At 43.7% G+C, this 25415-nt stretch overlaps 1 protein-coding gene across 1 annotated transcript in view; it reads right to left on the reverse strand.

Annotated features, from left to right (window-relative positions):
* The window catches only part of gtf2ird1 (GTF2I repeat domain containing 1), a 26759-nt gene extending 2553 nt beyond the window's left edge, over positions 1-24206 (reverse strand). The window contains exons 1-26 of the mRNA XM_056593646.1: positions 23917-24206; positions 18538-18667; positions 17410-17551; positions 16095-16286; positions 14947-15130; positions 12716-13065; positions 12526-12621; positions 11917-12000; positions 11336-11519; positions 10449-10474; positions 8969-9131; positions 8774-8817; positions 8432-8512; positions 7324-7506; positions 5558-5611; positions 5349-5426; positions 3814-3997; positions 3581-3642; positions 2969-3040; positions 2256-2523; positions 1652-1680; positions 1497-1544; positions 1298-1375; positions 585-777; positions 286-323; positions 63-172 (exon numbers count right to left, since the gene is read on the reverse strand). Coding sequence (XP_056449621.1) covers positions 63-172; positions 286-323; positions 585-777; positions 1298-1375; positions 1497-1544; positions 1652-1680; positions 2256-2523; positions 2969-3040; positions 3581-3642; positions 3814-3997; positions 5349-5426; positions 5558-5611; positions 7324-7506; positions 8432-8512; positions 8774-8817; positions 8969-9131; positions 10449-10474; positions 11336-11519; positions 11917-12000; positions 12526-12621; positions 12716-13065; positions 14947-15130; positions 16095-16286; positions 17410-17551; positions 18538-18663 — 3069 coding nt within the window. The 5' untranslated portion in view covers positions 18664-18667; positions 23917-24206. The remainder of the gene's footprint in view (positions 1-62; positions 173-285; positions 324-584; positions 778-1297; positions 1376-1496; positions 1545-1651; positions 1681-2255; positions 2524-2968; positions 3041-3580; positions 3643-3813; positions 3998-5348; positions 5427-5557; positions 5612-7323; positions 7507-8431; positions 8513-8773; positions 8818-8968; positions 9132-10448; positions 10475-11335; positions 11520-11916; positions 12001-12525; positions 12622-12715; positions 13066-14946; positions 15131-16094; positions 16287-17409; positions 17552-18537; positions 18668-23916) is intronic.
* Positions 24207-25415: the final 1209 nt, after the last annotated feature.

The raw sequence follows: 25415 nt of genomic DNA on the forward strand, positions 1-25415 counted from the left end.
CTCTGGACATCAGAACTCTTTGACTCAGCGGGCATGCTTATATATGATTGTAAAATACCCACCATTACTGGAATCTGATTAGGCGATACTCCCGTGTTGGATGATTCAGGGAGTCTGTTGCACTCCTGGACCCGCTTGCGTTTGCGTCGATTAATGGAGACCTCTGTCCCCTCTGAGATCAAAACCAAAACATAAAAGGCACATAAAGGCAGGCCTTTCTAAGCACTTAATGTTTCATTTCATTTGTTCAAAACAGACCCCCAAAGGCAGCCCAAGGTTACGTACCTGTGTTGCAAGCTTCGGTACATATTTCTGCAAAAGGCCTGCGTGAGGGGAATACAAGAGAGCTCAGATTGTGACCCTTTTCAGTTGGAAGTAGTTTTTTCTGCCACATCTACAGGCAGGGCTCACACCCAGAGAATTCAAGTTGAGTTCTCTGGGTGTGAGCCCTGCCAGTAGATGTGGTGAAAAATAGGTAAAACAAAAAATATAAACGTTGAATTTCAACGTTTATATTTTAATCCTGGCAAGAGAAATAAAGAAGAGTCCATAGTCAATGTTACTCCGATGGTGGGTCCACTCACTGTAGCTGGCTCTTGATGTCAACACTGACTTGGTCGGAGGCTTGGAGGATCTTCTCGAGGCAGAGCAGGTCGTAGTTGTTGGGGTTCCTGAAGGGGACGCCCTCGGGCAGGCCGCTGACCTCCACCGACTCCGGGCTGGCTCGGATCAGCTTGTACGGCACCACCACGGGCTGGTCCAGACCCAAAGCCTCACCTGAACCCACCGACGTCACACGTTTCAAACACTCATGCATCACATCATATCACATCTTCTGGAGGAGCAGCGAACTACGTGACTTATCAGGCCATTTCTCGTCTTTCTTTCTAACTTGCGTTTGCGCGTGCATCACCATTTGAGGCTGCTTGAATCAATTAACTTTTTGAATATTACTTGGGGGGGGGGGGGGGGGGGGGAATCTGCCAAGATCAGTTTCTTCAGCATCCCAAGGTGCGTTTGAAGTTGTAAATTAAGACACTGTATGCTGTGTGATCGTATACACGCATCCGTCTCTCAAACCAAAATAAACCTGTATTCACCACGGGGATTTTTTGAAAGCTTGTGGGCTATTACCGTTAATAATAATAACCTTGGGAGCTGATATTATATTGACATTAATGGTGTCCACACCGTAGCGATGAGCTTTGATAAAACCATGCTACACAACCCCCAGCCAAAGTGCATTGATGCATTAAGCTGCTTTCACACTGAGAGAGGTTGTTCCAGTTGTGCCCACCGTATTTCCTGTTGAACAGCTCCTTGACCTGCTCTCGAAGCATCACTTTCTCCCCCATGCGGTTGATGTCTTCGTCGTCTGTGGGATGAAGAGCACACCTTAGTGGCACCGTACACACTGCATAGTGATGGCCTAACCCTAACAGCCTGGTGCCGTTACACAAAGTCAAGAACAACGTTGGTGTTAATCCAGTCTTTACCGCTTATGGAGCCGAAGGCCTTCTTGAGTAAGGTGACACGCCTTGGTGCTGTGAAAGAAATACAAATGAAGGTTTGTTCATATCAAAGGGTAAAGTTTTATGGAGGCTTATAGGTACAGGGCAAAGAACTGACATTTTCTTGAGACTTTACTCACCAGGTTTTGGAATGAGTCCTTGGAAAGGTCTGCAAAAAAAATAAAGACATGCTGAGCATAAGCAAATAAAAAGGTTTAATGGTGGCTTTTTTATTACCAGGCATCATCAGCAGTGCAAATGAAACAAGTACGATAAATTATCCAGATAAATTGTTACGACATTGAAATTATGGTAAATTCCTACTGCGATACAAACACCCCTATTGATTCATTCTTACAATATGGAACATTTAAACAGTCTAAAATGGGTAATGCAGTTGGAATTCACAACATTGGAGAGTGTCGCCGCCTGGCCTCCCCTCCCCAGACTCAAAGCTCACGCGGGTTGCCAGGTTGAGGTCACTGAATTACCCCAAGAAAAGCAGAGGACTACAATATATATTTTAGAGAGGATCCCAGTAAGTCTATTTTGATTGGACAAGCTACGAGGACTTCTGCACTGTAAGGTGATCGGATGCCACATTTTCTGACCAAGAACTTAATTCAAAAAGTAGACCATACTGGCTGTAGCATTGTGGTCGGTGCGTCACGTTCATCCTCCGACACGACATCTGAGTGTATTCACGGACACACCGAGGCGTCCCTTTAAAGCCACAAGTCTCACCTGGTGATGGTGAAGCAGATCTTGTCGGCCACGGCCAGGATCCGCTCCAGGTTTTGCGAGCCGAAGGTGCAGGGCTTGCGGAAGGGGATGCCCGGCGGGAGGCCCTCGATGAGCACCGAGCCCGGGTTGCTCTTGATCCGCTTGTAAGGCACTTGCACCGGGTACTTGATGCCCAGCGCCTCGCCGTACTTCCGGTTGAACATGTCCTGCACCTGCTCCCGCAGCGTGTTGGCCAGGTCGGCCCGGGAGAGCTTGCCCTCCATGCACTCTGTGAGTCAGAGAGAGAGACAGAGAGAGTTGGATGAGAAGGTTGTATGTGCTGTGGTTTAAGTGCCACATCCGCTATTAGAGCAAGCCTCAGCTGCCGTGGCTTCCTTAAGTGCTTCACTGGGCTTGCGTGATATACCTTTTACTGACATGTGTATGTGCAAATGCTTGTGCATATTTTTTTTATGAAAACCCCCCTCAGATGATGAATATAAAGGTTTGCTTGGAATCTCACAGAGAGTGGATACTCTTTCTTCCTAAATATTATAAATTTGGCACAAACTGAAACAAAATTGTTTTTTCTTTCAGTTCTTTACAAAACTGAAAGAAAACACTACATTTGTATTTTCTATTCGCTATGTTTTTGTTATCTATTTGCTTTAATCCAAGGTTACTTGTTGACAGTGAGTCAGACATGTTTTTCTGTGTGGGTAGGTGGTGGTTACCTGTGTAGCCAGGTCTCTTAGATAAAGGGATCATATCATCCGATGTGGTTAAGGCATCCTTGTTATCCAAGTCTGCATGGAACGAAAACAATGTTTGTTTATTGATATTAGTTTTCCAGAAATATCCGAGATCGGAGGTTTGAGTTTTCCTTATTTCAGTGACACTATCAAACTTGGTAATACGATAAAAGGCAACCTGAAATGATACCCGTTTAAATTATCTTAATAAACACAGGCTTTAAGGCCAAGAAATTGCCACTTCTAAAGGGCATTCAAAAAGGTATTTGGCAGATTCAATTTCTCCCCAACCTTTGTTGAGTGCTATCTTAACATTTTAAAATGCCTGATCCATATATCAAACTTCACAATAATGAAAGTTGAAAAATGTCTGCTATGCTTGAGCAAGCAGAGGCCAGTGATATTTGCTTCATAAAACTAGCATCCAACTCTGTAAACACACACACACACACACACACACACACACACACACACACACACACACACACACACACACACACACACACACACACACACACACACACACACACACACACACACACACACACACACACACAAAATATACTCGTATCACAGGCAAGTAAAAAAAGCTACCTGCATCACAGAGAGGAATGGGGGGCATCTCCTGTTTAACGAGCTCTGTCAGCAGTTCAGGCCTGCAGTAAAAGGAAGCAGAATGCAAATCAACACAATTCAAATCCTCACAAAACAAACCTTTTTTTTTTTTTTAAAGCTATAGTATAGCCCATCCATCCAGTGGGTGGCGCTGTTCTCTCTTTCTACCGTCTCAGCTCACTAAGACATAATCCTGCTGGTCTCCTTCTTACCTCCGGATGATGAACTGGATCTGACTGCCGACGGCCAGGACCTTGCGCAGCTTGGCCGCCCCGAAGCAGTTGGGCCTCCGGAAGGTGACGCCCTCTGGCATGCCGGTGACGTACAGGTCCTGCGGGTACATCTGGAACTTGGAGTAGGGCACCTTGGCCGGCTCGGGCAGGCCCAGCGCCTCAGCTGGAGGGGCAGGAGGACAGAGAGGAAGGGAGGGATAGGGTTTATCGGTCTACAGCCCAGGCTCTCTCATCCAAACTTAAGGCTAGGGTAGGCAATGCGGAGATCCCGGCCAGAGTAAGCTCAATTTTGAAAGTCTCAACTTGAGGAATCTGAGCGACAGCCACAGCCACAGATGCAGATAATTATTTTTTGTCCGAGATTCTGATTTTGGATTGCTGTTGGGATGCAAAGAGAATTTCAACAAATATGACCAAAGAAAATCCTCCAAGATAAATCGTCTACCCTAGCGTAACCAGACTGTGACGCATTAATCTCAATGCTCATCAGAGCAACCGGTCCATATAAAAAAGTATAAAAGTGCGCACAGTGCGCTTCATGTGCACTTATGTCAAGGCGGGCCATAAGTGCAGGACAAGCACACTGATGCGTTTTATTCTGAGATACGCACTAAGAGGCTGGGATCTTAGGAAACCATCGATTCAAGAATACCAGGTTGTGCGGTTAAGATAAGTATATGAGAGCACTGCACGCGGTACAGAGCAGAGTTATCTGTCCGTATTCTGTCTCCAGTTTCCAGCTCCAGCTCTACAGCAATGTAATCTTAATTCACCCCGCCGCCCCCCCCTTACATTCTCCCTATCCTTACCTTAATTGTCAATGAAACACAGGTACTTCAGTACACATTGGTTGTGTGGTGCAAAGATATTTTTTTAATGATTTGCTTAACCACAGAATCACAGCAGAGGAAGGCCAAACCTCCAACATCTTTTGTAAACACTTGCTCAACGGCAACAACATCCCTCCCAGTGACCATCAACAGGTACTTTCTATTCTGAATCGGGGCGCGCTATGAAAGCCCGCAGCGCGGCGGCAATGAGGGCACCGGCGCCGCCCAGACAGCCAAGGACATCAGCGCTTCAACCCCAGTGGGATCCGGCTGTGAATCCCTAACTCAAAGCACTGGGGCAGGATGTGCACTGTTTGAATTTTCAAACAGCTCCCTCCCATTACGAACACGCACACGCAGTTAAGACACATATTCTGACAGTATTCAAATATATGTCACTCTACCCGCTGAGATTCGTGTTGCTTTTCGTTTGCTACGCCGTTTGAAAACTTCATGCTGGAATGGTTATAAAACACTGAATATTGTTTCAACTTTCAAATGACGCATCCAATATCCCTAATCATCAAAGACAAGGGTTGTTAAAATACTTGATTGAATACACTGATTGTGCTCAATCCATGAAAAGTGCATTAAAGGGAAAGTTGCAAGTTCTTCACAGTCTCCAGGACGACAGGTGCGTACATATATTGGGGATAAGCCTTCCCTTTGCTAAAACAACCTTACCGTACTTGATGCTGAAAAGGCTCTCAACTTGTTTCCGGAGCTGGAGAATCATTTCACCAATGTCCTCCACAATATTCCCTATCGGGGAACAATAAGTGAAAAACAAATGAGACCAAACACACACATTGTAGAACGAGGACAGACACTCTTATTGATCTATTGGTGCGATCAGGAAGGAACCAGATCTTCTTGTGAAGGATGTGAAGTACCTTCAGAGAGCCTTCCGGTGCCGTAGGGGCCTGCTTTGGGTGACATATCTTCAGCTGAAAGATGAAAGCAAAAACACTCATTGGACACTGGCTACACTCCCCGTTCCCGACCCCTTCAAAGCCTCCACCGCGGGTAAAGAGGCCATCATGGCTCGATGGTCTGAAATAGGGAATTATAAAATTAACTATTTCCTTAAGTTGCATCAATAAAAAACTTTTTGTGTGGGTTCTAAAGTTCCCATCCCGGTGCAGAGACGAGGGGATCCAAACATTCCTCAAAGTTGCGCTCATGAAAGCCCCCACTGCAATAACTTGGCACAGGCCCTCCTATAAGCCTCTTTAGCTTTAGCTAATGTTTAACAGAAACTTCCAGGAAAAGCTTAAGGGCTTGCCAGGCGTCGACCGGTAGCGGCGGGCGATAACCTTGCCAGATGAGGCTTTTTTTTGAGCATGGAGATATGAATCTTGTGATTCAGATGATATCTCACCCCGCAAAAAAAACTCAGCGCTTGGCTAATTGAAAACACACGAGGGCAGGGTTCCAGCTTATTGCCACAATATGCCACAGACATATTCTGATCGATGCATGTCTGTGAAATATTGAATCGTTTCTCTTTTTACTGTTTATAACTAAGAGAATATCTAAAAAGGTCGCTAACTTTTCTACATACACCAAACTCACCTTTACTTCACTCCTTTAGTGGTCATTTGTGAAAGAAAAAGAAAACTTAAAAAGATAGCAGAAGCAAATTAATAAAAGGAAAATACAACTGAGTCACTTCCAAAGAACTAGAGCATTTGAGGAAAGGTCCTTGGCTAAACAATTCAATGTTTTCCAGGCAGTCCCATCGCAGGAGCTACCCTGATCTATTGCCGCACTAAAAATGCAATATATACCCCAATTAAATGCAATATATCCCCACTTAATTGTGCTTTTCTGGACAAATATGCCTTATTTAAGCAAGGCGATCTTCTCAAACACTCTTGGTAGGCTTAATTAAGAGAGAGCCACTGAGCCATTTAAATGACTCACACATTTAGCCAGGAGCTAGGGGTCAGGATTTAAACAAGGGAATCTGAAGGGACCGCTTTGGCGCACAGAATTATTCAACAGGAGCCTCAGGTCCAGGACGGGAGGAGAAGGAAGGCTCTGCTCCCCCTCTGGAAACACGCATAATAGTCTCTACTGCAAATAGAGAGATTTCCCTGGATTATGACTTGACTTTCGCACCGGTGAGTCATAATTCTGTTGATCTTTGGATTTCGAATGACCCGATTTAAGCCCTGGATCACCGTTGCATAAAATGCACGTGCTTTTTTTCCCAGGGTGAGAGCAGAGCGAGGATGAGAGGCGCTTGCTGGTGGGTCCGGGCGAGGGGGGAAGACGCTAGTGTTCTGGGAGGCTAGGCGCTACTCGGCTACGGGGAGCGGTGCTGGGAGGAGAAGGGAGTGGGAGCTGCAGTGGAGAAGTGGGGCAGAGCTGGGGGCGTGACAAGGTGTAGGGGAGGAGGTAGTGCCTAAGAAGTGGTTCCATACGTGTGGCCGCGACATGTCAACCCCGAAGCGGATGCCGAGCGGGAGCAGGGGGGCCCCAGAGCGGCCTGGTGGTGGTGGTGGAGGTGCTGGTGGCGGTTGGAGTAGTGGTGGTGGTGGTGGTGGTGGCGGGGGATTGTGTTGGGGAGCGGTACAGGAAGAGAGAGGGGTGGTGTGTGAGGTGGAGGTCGGGTCGGGTGGGGGCACGGTTCGGGGGCGCAGGTGTGGGTTACCTGCGTGGTTCTCTGGGAGTTGGTGATGGAAGAGAGGGTGGGGGTGAGGGTGGAAGGGCGCAGAGGAGGGGGAAGTGGTGGCCGGGCACACGGCTGCGACCGGGGTCTCCGCCTGGGGCTCGGGGGGCACCTCGCTGGGCTCCTCCCCACAACCACCGCCGCTGCTGCCGCCGGCACCGGCATCTGGCCAGAAGGACATAGACAAGATAGAAGATAAGAGGAGTACACCAGAGGACACAAGGAGCGACGGTAAAGCGGCCCAAGATGACACCCTCAGAAATGTGGTTTCCGCCCTTCTTCCACTCATAACACCAAGCCGTTTAACTCCCTACGAATCAAATCACGCATCAACACTCGGGTGGAACACTGTTGCACGTCTGCAGGGATCACACAACATTTCGGGTGAAACAGGGAGAAATGCAGTTGTGGGTTGTGATTCAATTATTGCCGAACAATTTCATTTGCCCTAGTTCGGATTGTCATCACCTGGCACCAATTAGAGTCAATTGCCTACAGCTACGGCAATTAGCGGTTGTTTGGTGGCCATCCTGTGGAGTTGAGCCCAGGGTTGAGGGGCTCCCCCGGGGATTGAGGAGACTGCAGAGAATATCCCAGAATTTGTTATGCATAGCACAACATTTGTTATGCAATGCTACGCTATGACAACCCCTGCAGTACGGTAGGCCACTGATTTATTGGCCGTTGGCATACGTCTCAAGACTTTCCAAACTACTCCATGCTGCTCAGCTCTGCAACGGGGTGAACCAGTGAACTCGTATTTTTTTTTGTTGTTTTTCAGAAACAAATGAACTCACTGAACCATATAAGAGTTATAATAAGCTTATCCAAGAAATTATGTAGTTGACCCTTTTGTTGCCGGTCTAATGATATCATAGCATTATGCCAAACATTTTCCTGTTCTGCAATTATTGTCAACTTTCCAACTGCCTCAGGAGCCGGCTAGAGAGAAGTGTTTACAGTTTGTTCATTGTGTCAAAACTAACCCTGTGACCCCGAATTATGTCAACCACAGAATCCTTTACCACAGTGAAATAGCAACGCTTCAAGTGTTGTCACCGTGGCTGGAATGAGAAGCACCTTCCCGTACCTGCCACCGTCACCTGAATGATGTCCTCTTCAGAGGGCTCAGTTTTGATCCTCTTCAAGGGAAGGCACTCTCCCGAAGGACCTGGAGGACAGGCGGCAGAGGCAAAATAAACAGGTGGCACAAGAGGTCAAACAGCTCATCTGAGTCTGGCTTGCTAATAGGCCCGCTACCAATGCCAATAGCAGGCCTCCGGCGTTGGTTCCAAATAAAGAGAGGTTGTTTGTGTAGGGTGCCTATGTTTAGATATCCAGGTGTTGTGTTGGCGAGATTGAATGTCAATGCCCCATGGGATGCAAAGGAAAAAGTGAAACCAAGTCATTATTTGTGTTTCGTTGCACTCACCGGCCTCACAATCGACAAAGGGACTGCCACAGGCACTGGTTGATCTGCACCAAAAACAAAAACAAAAGATCATGTTACTGTGAACAGACAAGCCTGGCGGGTGTGTGCGTGTGCATGTGTGTGTGGTGTGTGTTTTTGCATGTGTGTGTGTGTGTGTGTGTGTGTGTGTGTGTGTGTTTGCGTGTGCGTGTGTACCTGCTGCTGCCATGAGGGTTGCTGATGAGCTCCAGGGAGGAGGAGGAGGACGCGACGGCGGGGATGTGCGGGAGACACAAGCTGTCCGGGAAGCCGTCCTCGAGCGAGGAGCACATGGAGCTCAGGTCGTGGCGCCCGTCCTCCTTGGCCATCTTGCCGGCAGCTTTGTGTTTTTTTTTTTTTTTTAAACAAACCCCACAAAGAACGAAGAAGACAGAAAGCGGAGGAATAAGTCAGTTGACCGAGGGGCTTGTAGTTCTTTCAGCACAAATGCAGCCCTGTAATTGATCAGTAGCTGGAGTTGAGCAGTTGACAGCCTCAGCCAACACACACACACACACACACACACACACACACACACACACACACACACACACACACACACACACACACACACACACACACACACACACACACACACACACACACACACACACACACACACACAGCTGTGTGGCCATTCACTTGAAAGTTAATGTCAACAACATGTCATTTTCAGGGCACTCTTGCATAGAGGCTTCCCGAGACGGCATGTCAAAAGTTGGTTGAGTTTTTATCAGCTATGTAATTCTTCACGCAAAGGAAGGTTTTTACACTATGTTAAAATGTTTTTCATCTTTTCCCCTCATAAACCCGTTCTTGTTTTCCCATTAGGATTTAAGGGTCCTTTTTTATCTATTGGTGGACGGGTTGTGTGCCAGGGGAGTGTTTTTTTACGCACAACATAAAACCTCTAGCATATCTACGGTTGCAGAAAAAAGTGAGACGCCCTTAGACCTCCAAATTAATCTGCAGGAGATTACGTGCGAGCTCACAGTCCCTTTGTTAGTGTGGTTACATTGTTCTCTGATGGGCGTACGGTCAGGTTGGACCGAGAGGGGGAACAAAGTTAATCAAAAGTAATTTTTGTGTTGTTATTGGTCGACTCCGTGAATAGCAAATTACTTACAAAGAAAACCCATTTCTTTTGAATAGAACGATTGTCTGGCCACCACGCAAGGTCCTGTTTTAATAACACCTTTTCTATGATTCAGTCCCGAGTGATAATGAGTTCAGGGCCAGTTTGAGAAACACATCTGCGGCTTTCTGTGGGACTGCAGAACTGGGCAAACATTGACAAATTGAATGGGCATTTGAATTATTCTTTGAGGAGAAAGAAACCAATATGCGGGCTGAAGTTAGTTTCCTGTGTTGCTTAAACTCTATTTATGCAGCATACTTGACACCTCGTTTGTTCAGCACAGACAGACTTTTAAGCATAGCCTAGACAAAGCAACTGTTTTAACAACCCGTATGTAGGTGGATAGCTGGTCCGTTTTGAGTAACATCATATTGCTCTGCCAATGGCAACTATTGCAAGCTTCTGTCCTGCTACATGATGTAACAACCTCGGGGATTCAAAGTCCAGGGGAAAAACATGCAACTTTCTCTTAATATGCTGGATACATGTTGCATAATTGTTAATTAAATGTAGCCTTACCTGTGAAAATCCTTTCATCAAACATTCTGGAAGAAAAAAATCAAATCAAATAGTGATTAGTAATTGTGGTCACAACCTTGGTTCTCTGGACATTTGGCTGCATTCAAAATAAACTAAAGTAGCATTTCCCTAACTGCACACCTTTGGAAGATAATAAAGAAGTATTTTTCCTTCTGTGGCAACACTTTTTACCGCAATCTTTGGAATTAAAGGCCCAGTAACAGCTAATGTTTATCTAATTGTACATTGAGTGTGTGTTTAGGTTACTAAAGTAGCATTGCAGCTATCGACAATGCTACACCAAAGGCCAACATTGCGGCTGTAATCACTACCATAAGTAGTAGGTAAACAATAGTGCCTCAATCTCAGTACGGCAATGTGGGAAATTGAGCTAGATTTAACTTAAGACAGAAAGAGGGCTGGCCATTCAATTACAGGGAGAAACCTTACAGCAACAGTTTAGGTCTGTGTTAAATGCCCCCGATTACCATCAGTATTGGTGGCCTATTAACAATAACTAACACTAACGAGACAGCACAGCAGCAACCACATTTCCGTTAATTGTAATCATCCCATATAGCAGCGAACAGGCAGAGTAGTAACAAAGAAACTGATTGCATCAATTGTGCAGACTATCTCTTCAGGAAATATGATAACAGATGCCTTTTCACTTTCCACTATAATCCATCTAATAAGCTGTGCACGCTTTGCTCAGGAATATAAATGGCACTCGAGAGTGTATTGGGACTGGTCGGGTAATGAATTACGGGACACATTGCAAATGGTCTCACAGAGCTCTATTCCTGCGAGGTGAACCGGGATTATTAGGAACACGTCCACGCTCATACTGCTGAAGTAGTGGACGACTACTAGGGTCCAAACGTTACCGTTTGACCACGAAGCGGATGGCGTGCCGTTCGTCCAGGATGCGCTTCAGCTTGGGAACGCCGTACGTGCACGGTCTCTTGAAGGGGATTTGGTCCGGGATGCCGAAGATCTCCACCGCCCCGGGGTCGCACGCAATCTTTCGGTACGGCACGGGCACCATGTGGTCCAGACCCAGGGCCTCCGCTGGATCGGGAGAGAGAGAGAGAGAGCCCGAGGGACGAGCAACAGGCTTTAAAGGGACGAAGAGTATTGTGGCCATTGCTTCAGTGACAGTCCAGGACTGTGTGACTGCAAGACGGAATACACTTCTGCTGACACTAGGAAAGTAGACATGCTTGCAGAGAGTCCAATATTAAATGACAATTAATTGACTATTTTGCAGGTAAAATAATGTCACGTTTGCACTTTAGAACAATGCTAGGCCAGTAGAGTTCTCCACTCTGGCAGCTAAAGAGTTTGGTCCCTGCCCCTGGGATTGAAATTATTTAATCCCATGGGAGCCCGGTCCCGACAGGTTTTACCTATAGTCTATGATGCAGGCGACCTATGGAAGCTATACAATTGTGGAAGACGTGCTCACCATATCTGCTGTTGAACAAGATCTGGACGCATTCCCTCAGTGTGTTGATGTCCTCCGTTTCCCGTATGAACGAGTCCCACTTTTCTGAAGAGTAGAGCAGCACAGTTAATAGGCGAATCCGGAGGAATGGTTCGTAAATCCTTTAAGTGGGTGGGAGGGCCGTCTAATAAAACATACCTATACGAGACGAACCAACTTAATGAGAGATTTCTCTCTGGGGGCGAAAGTTTCTTGGTTTAAATCACTAGGGCCATACATGGGGAAAGCGTTGTCTATATTGGCATAAAATGGCTGCGTGTAATGCGATTCTGGATTAATCTTCTCCCATCTACTCATTCTTTCTAAGAATTGTGTCTAATCGTATTAAAAGATTAGCCTTGACATTTAAACAGCTTACCCCTCAATAGTTTAGAGGTTAGTATATTCCTTTGGCTTGTGAAGGTGGTTTATCGTTAATTTTTTCAGTCCAAACTTTTCAGGAAGATTGGACTGAATGTTTAATATACACACACACACACACTGACACACACCCAACCACACCCACACCCATACATACATATAGCGGATATCGTCAAATATTCCTTTGGAAAACCGGCCCATTCTTCTCACCTGATTTCTCATGCACTATGGAGAACAGCAGTCTCTTGGAGATGTGGACACCGGGTGGGCTCTGTCCTAGGTCATTGGGCACTCCGATCATCTCTTCTGAAAACACACAAACATATATATAGACCCTCTGGCTTGGGAACAGAATTTCAGGTGAGTAATAGCCTTCACACACTACAGTGTTTCCACTCACCCTGGCAATAACCGTCCCTGGCCGATGCGCCTATGTCACCCCCGGTCGCCATGGCGCCGGCCCGTTCCTTGCCCAGGTTGAGGAGACAGACGGGCTTGATGTCCAGGTTGCTGTCCAGGGGGTGGGGCTTGGAGGACATGGGCATGCCGTACAGGAAGCTGGAAAGCACCGAGTTGCTGGCAGTGATGGAGGAGGAAGAGGAAGAGGGGGGGCTGGAGGACGTGGAGGGTCCCTGGGGCGGCTGGGGTTTGGCAGCGTTGCCATGGGCGCCCGGCGACAGCTTGGCCGGGGAGGGGCTGTGGTTGAGGTCTGCGGCGGGCCTGGACTCCCGCGGCGAGTCCGCCGACGGTCTGTGGAAATACAGAGAAAACATTGAGCAAGAGCACATCCAACCTTATTGTGGGTTCCTTCTGGTTTCCCTGAAGTGGTGCTCCCTCGTGTTGCACGAGAGCTGCCCTTGCATGGAATAGAACGCCTAGCGGTGAGTGTCCATTTATTATAACGAGAGCGCACATCCCAATTACCTTCATATCCAAACCCTGAGGGACTCGTTGTTGTTTCTTTGGAACAGTTCTTCATGGGATCCTTTCTCTAAAGATGTATTAACAGGCTACGGAGTAGAGATTGATCGGTTGATTCCAACTTGCGATAGCAAATGCGTGCAGCATAATCACCGTCCCTTTTCCAACATGGAGCAGCCATGGCTTGATATTAAATTGGTTTTGTCTTCTTCCCCGGGATGTATAATCTAGTGTCCTTGGATAATGATATCACCTTGTCCTGTGCATCAATATCCCACTGCTGCCCCCTCCCTCAACCCGCCCCCCCCCACCCCTCAGGGGGATCTGAATGTTTTATCTCATCTAATCAAAACAATTATCTTCTCCATCAACAGCTCATCATACGCAGGGGCCCAGACAACCTAATTATTAGATAGACGAAGAGAGATGGAGACCGAGAGAGACACAGAGAGAGACCATGAATAAAGCCTCCAGTTAAGTTAATTTTAGCCAATTTACCAGGCATAGCTTTCCTGCTTTTGCCCCTAACTCCTCTTTGTCTTTGAGGGGAAGGGTCACTTATATATCTCTTCTTCCTGCACTGTCTATATTTTCTGTGTGCTAGCCGGCTCTCAATTATGTAATTTATGTAAAAGAGAACGTGTTAGTTATTCAGCCTCGAACCCGATTGAATTAGCCTTCACAACATGCTGCTTCAAATAATGAAGCCATAGCAAATTTTTACCCTTTAAACTAGATTGAAATACCACAGCGCCATTGCCGGTAGAAAAATTATAGATTTTGTCTAGAAGGACAAATTGGCTTTAATAACACCAAACGCAATGAATACATAATACTACTAACATTTTAGGAAGTGAGAAAAAAAAGAGAAAATAAATCCAATGCAAAATGCTTATCCTACCCACCCATCTTAAAAATTGTAAATCCTGTTTCCTTGGTTTATAAACCAAAGGGAAGACTAAATAGTAGACTATTTACTACTACATTATAATGAACTAACACTATAGTACACTGAAAACAACACACATTGTCTTCAGTGTTTTTCGCTTGGTGGTAATGAATGACTTTGCATCCTTGTGAAAGCCAGTGTGTCGAATGCGGCCTAATCACATTAAACTCTATTACCCACAGTGTCGGAAAAGAACACATTAGGTTTGTAGGGGAGGGAACGTGAGACATCTGTGATGCTAATGGCGAGATGGAGCCTTCATCTTCTCAAAATGGGACAGAAGTTCTTCTTTTTACAGCTTAATAAAACAAATGGATGTTTCGGTGGCTGCATTAGCCATGAAGAGAGGCTATTGAGCTCATGTAATTCCTCCTTAATGAGCCAGTCACATTGTATGTGTTATAGAGGAGCTACTAGGGCTGCCATTGCGGGGAGTCTTTCAACCGGGGGGTTACAGTGTAAGCTACGAATAAAGAATTATCGTAAGGTGTCTTCCACAGGTCGTTTAACAAAAGACTTAAAAATCGGTCGACAAACTCAACAGAAATTGTCAATCTTTGACTCTTCCGGTGGCGTACACAGCAGCAGACGCTCAGCGAAATCCCAGCGTTGCCCGATTCAAAACAGTTGTGAACAGCAACACTCACTCTGCGCTGTGGAACACAATATCAGCAAATTTTTTCCCACTCAAATTCACCATTGAACAGCACAGCTAAAACCGATCCCGCCGTTACACAGACGCGCAGTTTCGTGAGACTCACCGCTTGACGGAGAAGTGGATGCGGTGGCTCTGCTCCAGGATCTTCATGAGGGTCTTGGTGTCGTACTCCGAGGGCTTCTTCAGGCAGACCCCCTCCGGCAGCCCGTGGGCCACCACGCAGCCGGGCTCTTTCTGGATCCACTCGTAAGGCACCGGGACCAGGCTGCTTTGTCCAACGGCCTCGCCTGCAGGGACCAGGGAGACGTCACGGTGAAGCGGACCGCCTACTACTACTTAATACTACCACTGTCCCTCTCAGAACAGGGCAACCCCTTAGGCTCTGACCTGGAGGAGTTCTGCCGAAAACTGGCTTTTGGGACACGGAGGAATCAACGTTTGTTGATGGGGATTTTTTTACATTGGAAAAATTAATAATAAAGTATTTCGGCGCATTATCCTCTGTAGCGTTAGTAGTTGGTTTTCTTTTCAATATTAAAGGTATCTGCTTATTTCAGAATACTTGATAATAATAAGCTTGAAGTATTCAATCATTCCCTTTAGACGGAGCACATTCACAATGGTGGGGCAGGAGAGGCAGTGGGTATCCATATGTGACTATCAACTTCAAAAGAGAGGTTCAATAAAAACCTGGGTAATTAGCTCAGCTTCTACCCCATGCTTGGAATTATGATAATATCATATCACTGTTGTAGCATCTTCAGAAGCGCTGTCAGTCACTTCTGAGGTTCACAGTTGAAAATGATTTTTCAGATCTCATCCCCTTCTTCCCCTCAGAGCTTCTCCTAGGGGCCTCTGTGCCCCTGCAGCATTACGGTCCTTGTATATCCAGCCAAGGTCGACACTCAAAACTTTGATACCAGAAAGAGAGTTTTCTCTTAGGCCTGCTGTGGTTTGGTGAGGAGGAGATCAGCTTTTTGCCATGTTAGCTGTGGTATGGTCTGGTATTCTATTGTTTTCATACTCCTTACTCACACTCATTCCACCGATGTTGCCCCTGCACATTTTTCATTGTCTTTTAATCTTTTCCCATTCTATGCTCGTTTCGGATCATTACAATATCCTGTTTTCGGCACTAAGTGCTCATAAATATACTCTTTGTTGTCGTATTTATTTGAAAGAGAAAACTAAATTATCATGGTAATGTTATAACACTATTCCTAATAAAGAGGCTTCACGGCCTCTTCTTACTGTAAAGCACGGTGAAAACTTCCTCCACCATCTTGATCAGGACAAAGATGTTGGACTGGGGTTCCGAGAGAGACGTGTGGCTGGGCCTCTGCTTCAGGGTCTCGCCCTCCAGACTCTTGCTCACATCACCCTCCTGGACTTTGATGTGTGTGTTGGCTGGCGTGTGCGTGGCACTTTGCAAACATGGCACGCCTGATGTTATACAAAGAGAAAGAAAAAAAGATTACATGGTTTGCGTCTGCCTTGGCCGATGCATTACCGACTGCGTTACTTTCATTGATTCAAAATTAAATGTATGTCAAGATGAAACAAGCGCATAATTCAACAACCATGTGGTGAAGATGGAGAGAGTTCACAACGCGACTCCGCAGCAGGGAGAGGGTATTTGCATTCATAGCAATCAAAAAAAGTTTTTGGAATTACAGTACAAATTTTTCCTTGAGGATATCAATAACAAATCATTTATTTGGTCTCACTCCCGTTCTCAGGTCTCACTCCAGCACCAACTATGGTTCGCACACAGAGACAGAGGCATTGAAAGATGCCTTTAAATTAAATTAACAGCAACAGTATAGGACACTATTTATTTGTTTATTTTGTGTGTAGGTATGAAGATCTTTAAAAGACATGTTCATGTTGAAACCAATATAGATACAAGTTGTCTCTTGTATTGGTTTGCCCTCTTATGGGCTTAATAGTAAAAAGATTATATTCAAATGGATCCGACCTGTGTGTTTTTTTAAGAGGGAAAAATCTTCCAAATTTTTGGGCCAATTTGTAGAGCCCTACTAACTAAAAATATCTAAGATTTTTTATTTTTTTTTTTAATAATAAAAGAGTCCCCTCTTTTGAAGAATATTAATGTCTTCCCTTTAGAGAAATAATCACGTCACAGGCAATCTAGTTGCTTTGTACCTCCACGGGCACATAATGTTTCTGCACTTTGATGCATTTGTGGACGATTTCAACTACCATTTTATGGGAATATGATTGTAAATCTCAGGATATTGTTAACTTTTCCAACTCACAATGCACCTATGCGTGGAGTTTATTTGTTGCCAAAACAATGATAATGTGTTGTGTCTTCAAGCATCCCATCATTTATTAGTTTGGAAAACTAATTTCACGAAGGAATGCAGATTGAAATTGAGCACTGTTTGCACAGCACATCATTTCCATAAATAGAAACGCTAGCCATGCATACACGTATTAATTTCTATCATGTGAACCAGCGTTTCCTCCATAGTCTAAAATTACCCAGTTTAAATTAATTTTTAAATACATTTAAAAAAAAGTTTAAATATTAAGATCTTACGGCAAAACTTGAAGAAGTCTGTCTGGATTTCCCGTCGAGAGTTGAGGAACACCCTGCCCTTTTCCGTGCCCACGGCGATCACACTGTCCTCGTGCACGGTGACACACGCCACTTCTGCGTTCAGCTTGGACATGGCCAGGCACTGTAAAGACAGGACAGCCATTTATTTACATAAAAACTAGTCAAACGTCACAGAAACCAAGGAGTCTATTAGGATGCTTATAACACAAGTGGGTCATCTTTTTGTGATCAACTGTGAAGAATCTAACACTTACTTGACCGTTGACACCAAGATTCTTGCAATTAGCAAAATTAAGGCTAGATAATGGGTTAAAACTATACTTTCAGAATACAATAATGTGAACTTCAAATGAAATATTAACCACAAATAACTGACATGTTATCTAGTTTAGCATTATATCTTTGTCAGTGTTTTAAAACGGTTCAAACTTTCCATTGGTTGAAAAGCATTCTGGCGGTACATGATAACACACACAAAGGCGTTTATGAGTGGAAAGCTCTCCATTCATAGCTGGGGGAAAGCGGGGAGCTTCCCTCTTCTATCTAGTATCTCATACTCCCTAGCTAGGAGCTGGGAGCTTGGCGATTTATGAAGTGAGCTCTCAGCCCTAACAAGCTAAACGCTACTTCTAGCATTTGTAGGTTTATGAGGTCTTGGAGGTCTGGTCCTTGGCCCTGATGATAGTCATCGAAACAAGCATGGATTTGATAACAGGCTGAGCTAGAACCTTTGCAGCTGCCTAGTCTAGCAGTTGTACTTGGTGGAGCTGGAAAATATAAGCCAAATAACATAATTTACATCTATATAACAAAGCTAAAAGGACTATATTTTATGACATTTTAGAGTAACCCACATATCCCAATGAGAGCATGTGCATGGTTGGCTGTGTATGCTGAAAGTTGATCAGAAATCAAACCTGCTCACTCATAGGCTATACAGTCATTGCAGCTACAAATTATGAACTCATCCTCAATAAATCTCCAAAATAGAATTACGGTCATAGTCTTCATTGAACGGCATGGCTGAATACTGACGTATGACCATAATTGCAGTATGCAACGATTAAAGTTGTTGCCTATTGAAACAGGGATGCGTCGTTTACGTACCACAGAGTCCAGGGCGGACACCAGACTGGTGAGGATCTCCTGTCTGGTGGAGACCAGCGGGCCAGCATGGTCCGCCCGGAAGTTTGTCCTTACACCTTCACATGCAGACTTTCGTATCTGAGCCATGCCGCTGCAGACAAGACATACAGACGGACAGACAGACAGACAGACAGAGAAAACAAGATGTGGGTTGATTAGTGATACGCCTTATGTTGATATGATGAAAATATCTGGTGGAAACGGTGCAGGACAGTGGGACTATTATGGCCAGTCCAAAAATCTGATTATGAAAGGCAGGGAAAAAAACATGTTATAGCAAGTGGTCCTGTGAGCGGGTGACAAACACTGGGTTCTGGCGCGGTTTATATTCAGGCGCCCGTCAAACATGGCCACAGTTTTCATGTTTTCTTTCTTGTGAATTCTATATTCACATTAAGGAGAATTTAAAGTAAATAAGCACACATGTAAAGAATGGCTAACCACACTTATAGTTGGAGTATTATAATAGTAGTGTTATAGTATTATAGTGTTTTTTCTAGGTATACTATACTACAGAGAAGCATAACACCTATACAGCCAACTCACTTTTCTTTGCATGTTCAACCCAGATTTAACCGGTTTAACATCCAAGGACAATCTTATCTAATTATATATTCCTGTAGCTTTATTCTTTGCTGTTGTCCCATTTTAATAAAATAAAAAAAAGGTATCCGATTCCCAATAATCGACTCTAATCTGAAAGGACTGATTGAACCTAGCTAGATACCATGGATACATAAATAAAGTCAACAATTAAAATAAACATGGCTGGGGAATTTGCTAAAATAAGAGGCTTATGTGATGAACAGCCTTATTTAAGAAAATAGCCAAGACTGCATCAAGCAGGTTACATGAAATGCAAATACTTTCTCCAAAAATTTGAATAAAAAGCAAAACCAGATTCACTCTCTTTATCCTTGATTTACTCCTCTGAGAAGGGACACACATTGTAAAAAGTTAGGCCTACCTCTCAAAGGAATAACAAATACAATATTTATCCAATGTGCTAAAAAGCCCATCTGCCTTTTGGCTTGAACAGCCATGTATCCGGATGACTCCTATTACAGAGCACTGCTGACCACCGAGATTAAATTAGATTAAATTACATTAGGTTGCAATTCAATAATCCCTTTAGGGGAATTGGGTTGTTGCAGCAGCCATGAATTGGGGCAGAGACGGGCATTGAACAAGGATGACCACAATACTGAAACCTAGTGGAACCACTGTAGGCAAGGACATATCATTAACCAGTTTAATAAGGGATATGTGAAGAATACACAGCACCGTCTATTAATGAACAAATGAGATTGATAATTGTAAATAGTAAAAGACAGAAAATAAAAGAAGGTAATGGGAGGAAAAAAAAAAGAAAAAGGGTGCCATCCTAAAACCAGGCAGTGTTTTCTCATGGCAACTGAAATCCGTCACCTTGGAAACTAATCTCTGGGCATTCGAACAATGCAGGTCTGGCCTTTAATCTCTTCAGACACTAGGAGCCATTATGTTAGCCTCGAGCGAGCACCAAAATCCACAGACTTAATGGAGAAGAGAGGGAGGGACTCATCTGCACCGGTTGCAACATGCCAGGTCGGTTTGCCCGTCTAAATCCACCTTCCCTGGGGGCCACGGTAAACATTAGCCCCCCTCTCTTAAATGATGACGGCCTTGAAATAGACGGCCTCCTCCTTCCACTCATGTACTGAAAGCAAAGGGAGCAACAAGGGAAGCAGAGATGAGAGGCATGCGTGCATGTCGTCGTCAGCCTGTTTATGACAGAAGGGGTCTTGAATGGTCTAAAATCTGTGTTTCCCCAGCACTGTATGGTTAAGGCCGCCTTAACAACAATAGGGCCCCGCCTTGACTACCAATGTATGAAAACATATATATATATATTAGAAAAATAAAATAAAAGAAAAAATATAAATATTTTTTAATAATTATGCATTAAGAAAGTATAAAACTCTATAGGGTAAGAAAACATACTTCCATCAGGTATAAAAAATAAAGTTAAATAATGCATCAGTAATACCGTTCACAGCAATAGTCGTGCCATAGAATTGAAACAGACCCCTGTTGGGTTCCAGCTTAGTTTAATTTAATTTAATTTAATTTAATTAAAAATTACATTTTCTATATCAACCAGGCTCTGCATGGTGGTGTAAATATCCATGTTGGAAAACACTTGTGACTTCAGAAATTTGGCTGATTAAAAATACTATTTTATCAAACCCATATAATCTGATCCTGAGAATAGTAAGGCTCACAAACAAGTCACTCGTTCCCTGCCGGTTGTTGAAAGTCTGCCTTCATTGATTTATCACTGGCCAAAGATAGGTTGTGTGACGTTCTGTAAACAACATTCTGTTTGAACATCATTGGCATACAGAAAATATCGGAAAACAATTGAGATGGTCAGAAAAGGCGTAGGTTTCAAAGAACGGTTGGCAACGATGTTTCTCAAAACCACCCCCTTAGTCCTCAAACCACTATACAAATCCTAGGAGCAGAAAATGCAAAGTCACAAATGTTATCTAGAGGTAGAAAATCTCCTTTGATACATCTGCCCCCAGGCAAGACCAAGCAAAGGCCTACCAATAGATCCCTTCTCCTGTAGATGAAAAATGTCCCAACTGTAACAGTATGGCAGTATAAGAAACTGTTTCCTGACAGACTCTTTCCAAACTTCTAGTAGTGTCAGTGTAATAACCATATCCAAGGGGCGGAAAATAGCTTGTGATAATCGTTCTACCGATCCTGCCACGTGAAAGACTCTGTCTATAAAATCTCATCTACTAAAATGTTGTCAATGAGAATGAAAGAACAGCTACCATTTATATAACTCAACGATTTTTGCATCACCCGCCATAAAGCATGATGTTCAATGATCTGCAAATCCTGCTTTAGGTTTGGAGAAAAATAAATCCACCCTGAAAGGAAGGCAATAAAGCCTGGCAGAGTTGGACTTTTCCCCGACAGGATTCAATGTGTAGCATGATAACAGAGATGTTGCTACCAATTATTTATGAAGAAATCCCCTTAAAAGAAAATCTTCCAGATGTTAAACGAGTGATAACAACTTAGAATGAAGCTTTGGCATCTAGGTTTCCTAATATTAAGACTCTTGTCTATTAAAAGTGCTGCGGTTGCCGAATGCTTGTGGTTAAAACATGCATACAATAACCAGGGAAAACCATTTAAACCACTGCTGAGAGAGGCAAAAGGTGAAAAATGATTCATGGCACCATCGCAAGATTATGCATGCACACATGTGTGCTTGCATATCGACTCATTGAGGGTTAGGGTGATGTCAATAGGTCAGGGTGTCTCTGAATAGTCTGTGACTATCAGCATCTGGAGAGCTTGTACATGCATTCCCAGCTGTGGTTAGGGTTTATTAAAATCAAATGAGCCACAAAACACACCGAAGCTTTGGCAATGTTTTGTGCTGGTATGGTCTTTATTGCTGTTCAGTTTGACACTAAATCTGAAAATGATTGTGGGGACTATTTGGCTTTAAGAACAGATGGTAAAATTGCATTGCTGCTAATCGATTCATATGTTAGGCAATAGTATTTTTGTGTATCTATATTTGTATCAAGAATAGATATTTATAATGTCTCTCAAGATTAGAAGCATTGGAATTTGGTTTGAATAAGGGCAGCGGAAGTATGCAGCGACCATGACTAAAATAGCTCATGTAATCTTGAATGTGCCAACGTTGACCATCCATCATGCAATTGAATGTTCCATAGGCTTGTATACCTTTCATAAGAAAACAAGAATGTGAGCATGTAGATATATACAAGGTTATACCACATGTTTGGGCTGTTAAAATCAGCAGCAACCTAGTTCCATGTGTGCTGCCTGACTCGTTTATCAAAACATTTAAGAAAGCAAACATCGAAAGCAGGAGGTTCATTTTCACAACTTGAAAACAACCCAGGCTGACTAATCTTAAACGAAACAACTGTGTGTGTGTGTGTGTGTGTGTGTGTGTGTGTGTGTGTGTGTGTGTGTGTGTGTGTGTGTGTGTGTGTGTGTGTGTGTGTGTGTGTGTGTGTGTGTGTGTGTGTGTGTGTGAACATAGGAATAGTACTTGATCGATGAGTAATAGTCGGGGCAGGAATTGAAAGGGACTAAGACAAAGCGTCTGGAAGTGAACCAATAATGATGGACATCTTCAGAGGGTCAAAGAGGTAGACATGACTTGAGAATATACAAGACAGTTGACAAAATCTGTGATACAGCGTAACAGTCCCAATTCCCAGTAAGGCTTTATGTCCGAGGCATAAATGAACAATAGAAAATAAGTGCTTTATCAATCACGTCCACCTAGTTTGAAGATACATTGTAACACTGCGTATTTCGGTTGGCTATGGGCTGTGAGCTCCCTTCACTTTGCTATCAATATCTTAATATGAACAAAATAATTATTCAATTATATATAGGCTTAGGCTTGCCTACATTGAATAACTGCCTCCTTGGAAACTTTACAGGTGTACGAATGTGTGGCTAACATCTTCCCTTTAATACAAACAGGAGAGCTGCAGGTAGAGTTTACGTCCACCGAGGACACATGGATAATCTCATTAGGAACCGCTCATTTCAATAAACCCCTATATTCTACAAGCCTATTGAAGTTTGTAATGCTGGCCAAGTTATTACGAAGTAATACTGGTGTGTGTGTGTGTGTGTGTGTGTGTGTGTGTGTGTGTGTGGTGCTTACTAGACTGCTGAGATAGAGTTATATTTACTATGAGGTTCTGTGTATTTCAAGAGAGAGGGTGGGTTTACAGTATTGTAGTGGCTAATTTGTTATTTTCTCCTACTAGATAGCTTGCCGTTAGAAGAGCAAGCACCATGACAGCGACGGCCAGCTTTGTTGTACCAGCGGTTTAGCCATGCATGGATAATAACGCTACCTCTCGGAGCTTTACCGCAAAGCTAAACGAGCTAAAGCTAGCTTCCATGACAGACAAATGAATTGCAAACAAAACATAGTATTGCTGGTGAGTCCACTAGCGAGGGGTCAAACGGACTGTGCGCGGTGGCAAAAGTCATGAACATTGTCATTCCCTTAATTAGTATGCGTGTTTAATCACGTAGGCTAATTAACGGGCTCCTCAGAACGTTTATCTAACTAGCCATCTTAACTGGTTAGCCCCTCTTTGCGTTAGCCTCCATGCTAGCAGACGTTAGCACTCCGCTTTCATCTCCTCCCCGCTGTCGAATTGGGTTATAATCTGTAATTTCAAAATGAACAACCGTGAAAAGTCACGTGCTCCACAAAGACATACTATTGGCATGTTGGTTGACACAATGAATTCTTAAAAACCTTACCTCAATTAACGATTCAATATCTCCGTCGCTACTGTCAATCCCGGAATAGGTTTATTCCCCGTTTTAATCCATCAGAAACGCTCACTATTCCCATCTACAATGTACCGCCGCCGTCCGCTCAAACACCGTAATCTGAGGCATCACAACAACACACTCGGTCACAGGCCAGTTTGTTTATTTGTATATTTCAGTTTCTTTTTTTGAAACAGCAGCAGTCTATCCTTTCCCCTTTCTTTGTTCTGTAATCCAGTAAAATTGAAACTCATTCGCTTTTGCTAATCCCAGCCCAACTCAACAACATCATCTATTGGCTGCGATTTACATATAGGATTAGGGCACCTCTGGAAGGGAAAGAAAACAATGGAGGGAATTTACCTGGAATAGGCTGAAGACGTGATGTAATTAACAAAGCTCACATTTAACTTGACCTTAATGTAATGTAAAAAAAACAAAAACAGGTTTATTATGATGTGTGGCGTTTACATTGTACAATGCACTGCGACCGCATCGCATTCGTTATAGTTATAAACGAAAATAGCCGGTTATAAACATGCGGACCTATTGAGGTATCAAACAGAAAAAGTCAGAAATAGTGAGGATCTTTTGTCAACTAATAGTGTGTAAATACTCGGCACGCAAGTCTCACAATAACACGCACGCACGCACGCACGCTCTCTCTCTCTCTCTCTCTCTCTCTCTCTCTCTCTCTCTCTCTCTCTCTCTCTCTCTCTCTCTCTCTCTCTCTCTCTCTCTCTTTAAAGTAATCAAATTACCTAATGTCATTATTGTCTTAGAATTGTAAAAAGCAATGTTTTAAAGATTAACTAGATCTTTGAAAGTATGGAAAGATGCATATGAATGCATATTTTAAACAGTTTCACTCTTATATAGATGAGGCCAATACAGTGTTCCACCTGATCGTCTGACACTATGGTCATTGTTTATTTGTTAGAAGCAGAAACGCCTTTGACTATGTTTGCTGGTCATACATGTGTAATAAAGTAGGCCTACTTATTTATATTTACTAAACTAATACAAATTCTATCGTTATCTCTGAAGTAGTGGTGGGACAATATTCTTTAGATGCTTATCCCATTCCGACATTCTCTGAATTGATCACTTGATTAGTAGAATTGATCTTACTGAAAGGCTAATTATGAACTTTATACTATAGCCTACCTCTTAGTGTTAAATTAACATACATCTACCTACACAATGTCAATTAAAATTAATTAACCCATTTTGGCATGCATAGTAAGGATATTTATAATTTCATCAAGTAGGACGTCATGTTCCAACATTTATGAACCTATAATCCAACGTCCAGTCTCATATAACTTGCCTCTCTCCTATCCAGTTTCTTCACCGAAGACCCACATTGAATTGATTATAACCCAAACCTTTATTTGCATTTCAAAACCCTCCCAGCAGAGGTCTCCTGAAAGCCATGTACTGACTAGGATGATTCGTCTAACTCTGTATAGTGGTTGGGAAAAACA

This window comes from Gadus chalcogrammus, chromosome 7 (assembly GCF_026213295.1).
Source record: "Gadus chalcogrammus isolate NIFS_2021 chromosome 7, NIFS_Gcha_1.0, whole genome shotgun sequence".
NCBI classification, from domain to species: Eukaryota; Metazoa; Chordata; class Actinopteri; order Gadiformes; family Gadidae; genus Gadus; species Gadus chalcogrammus.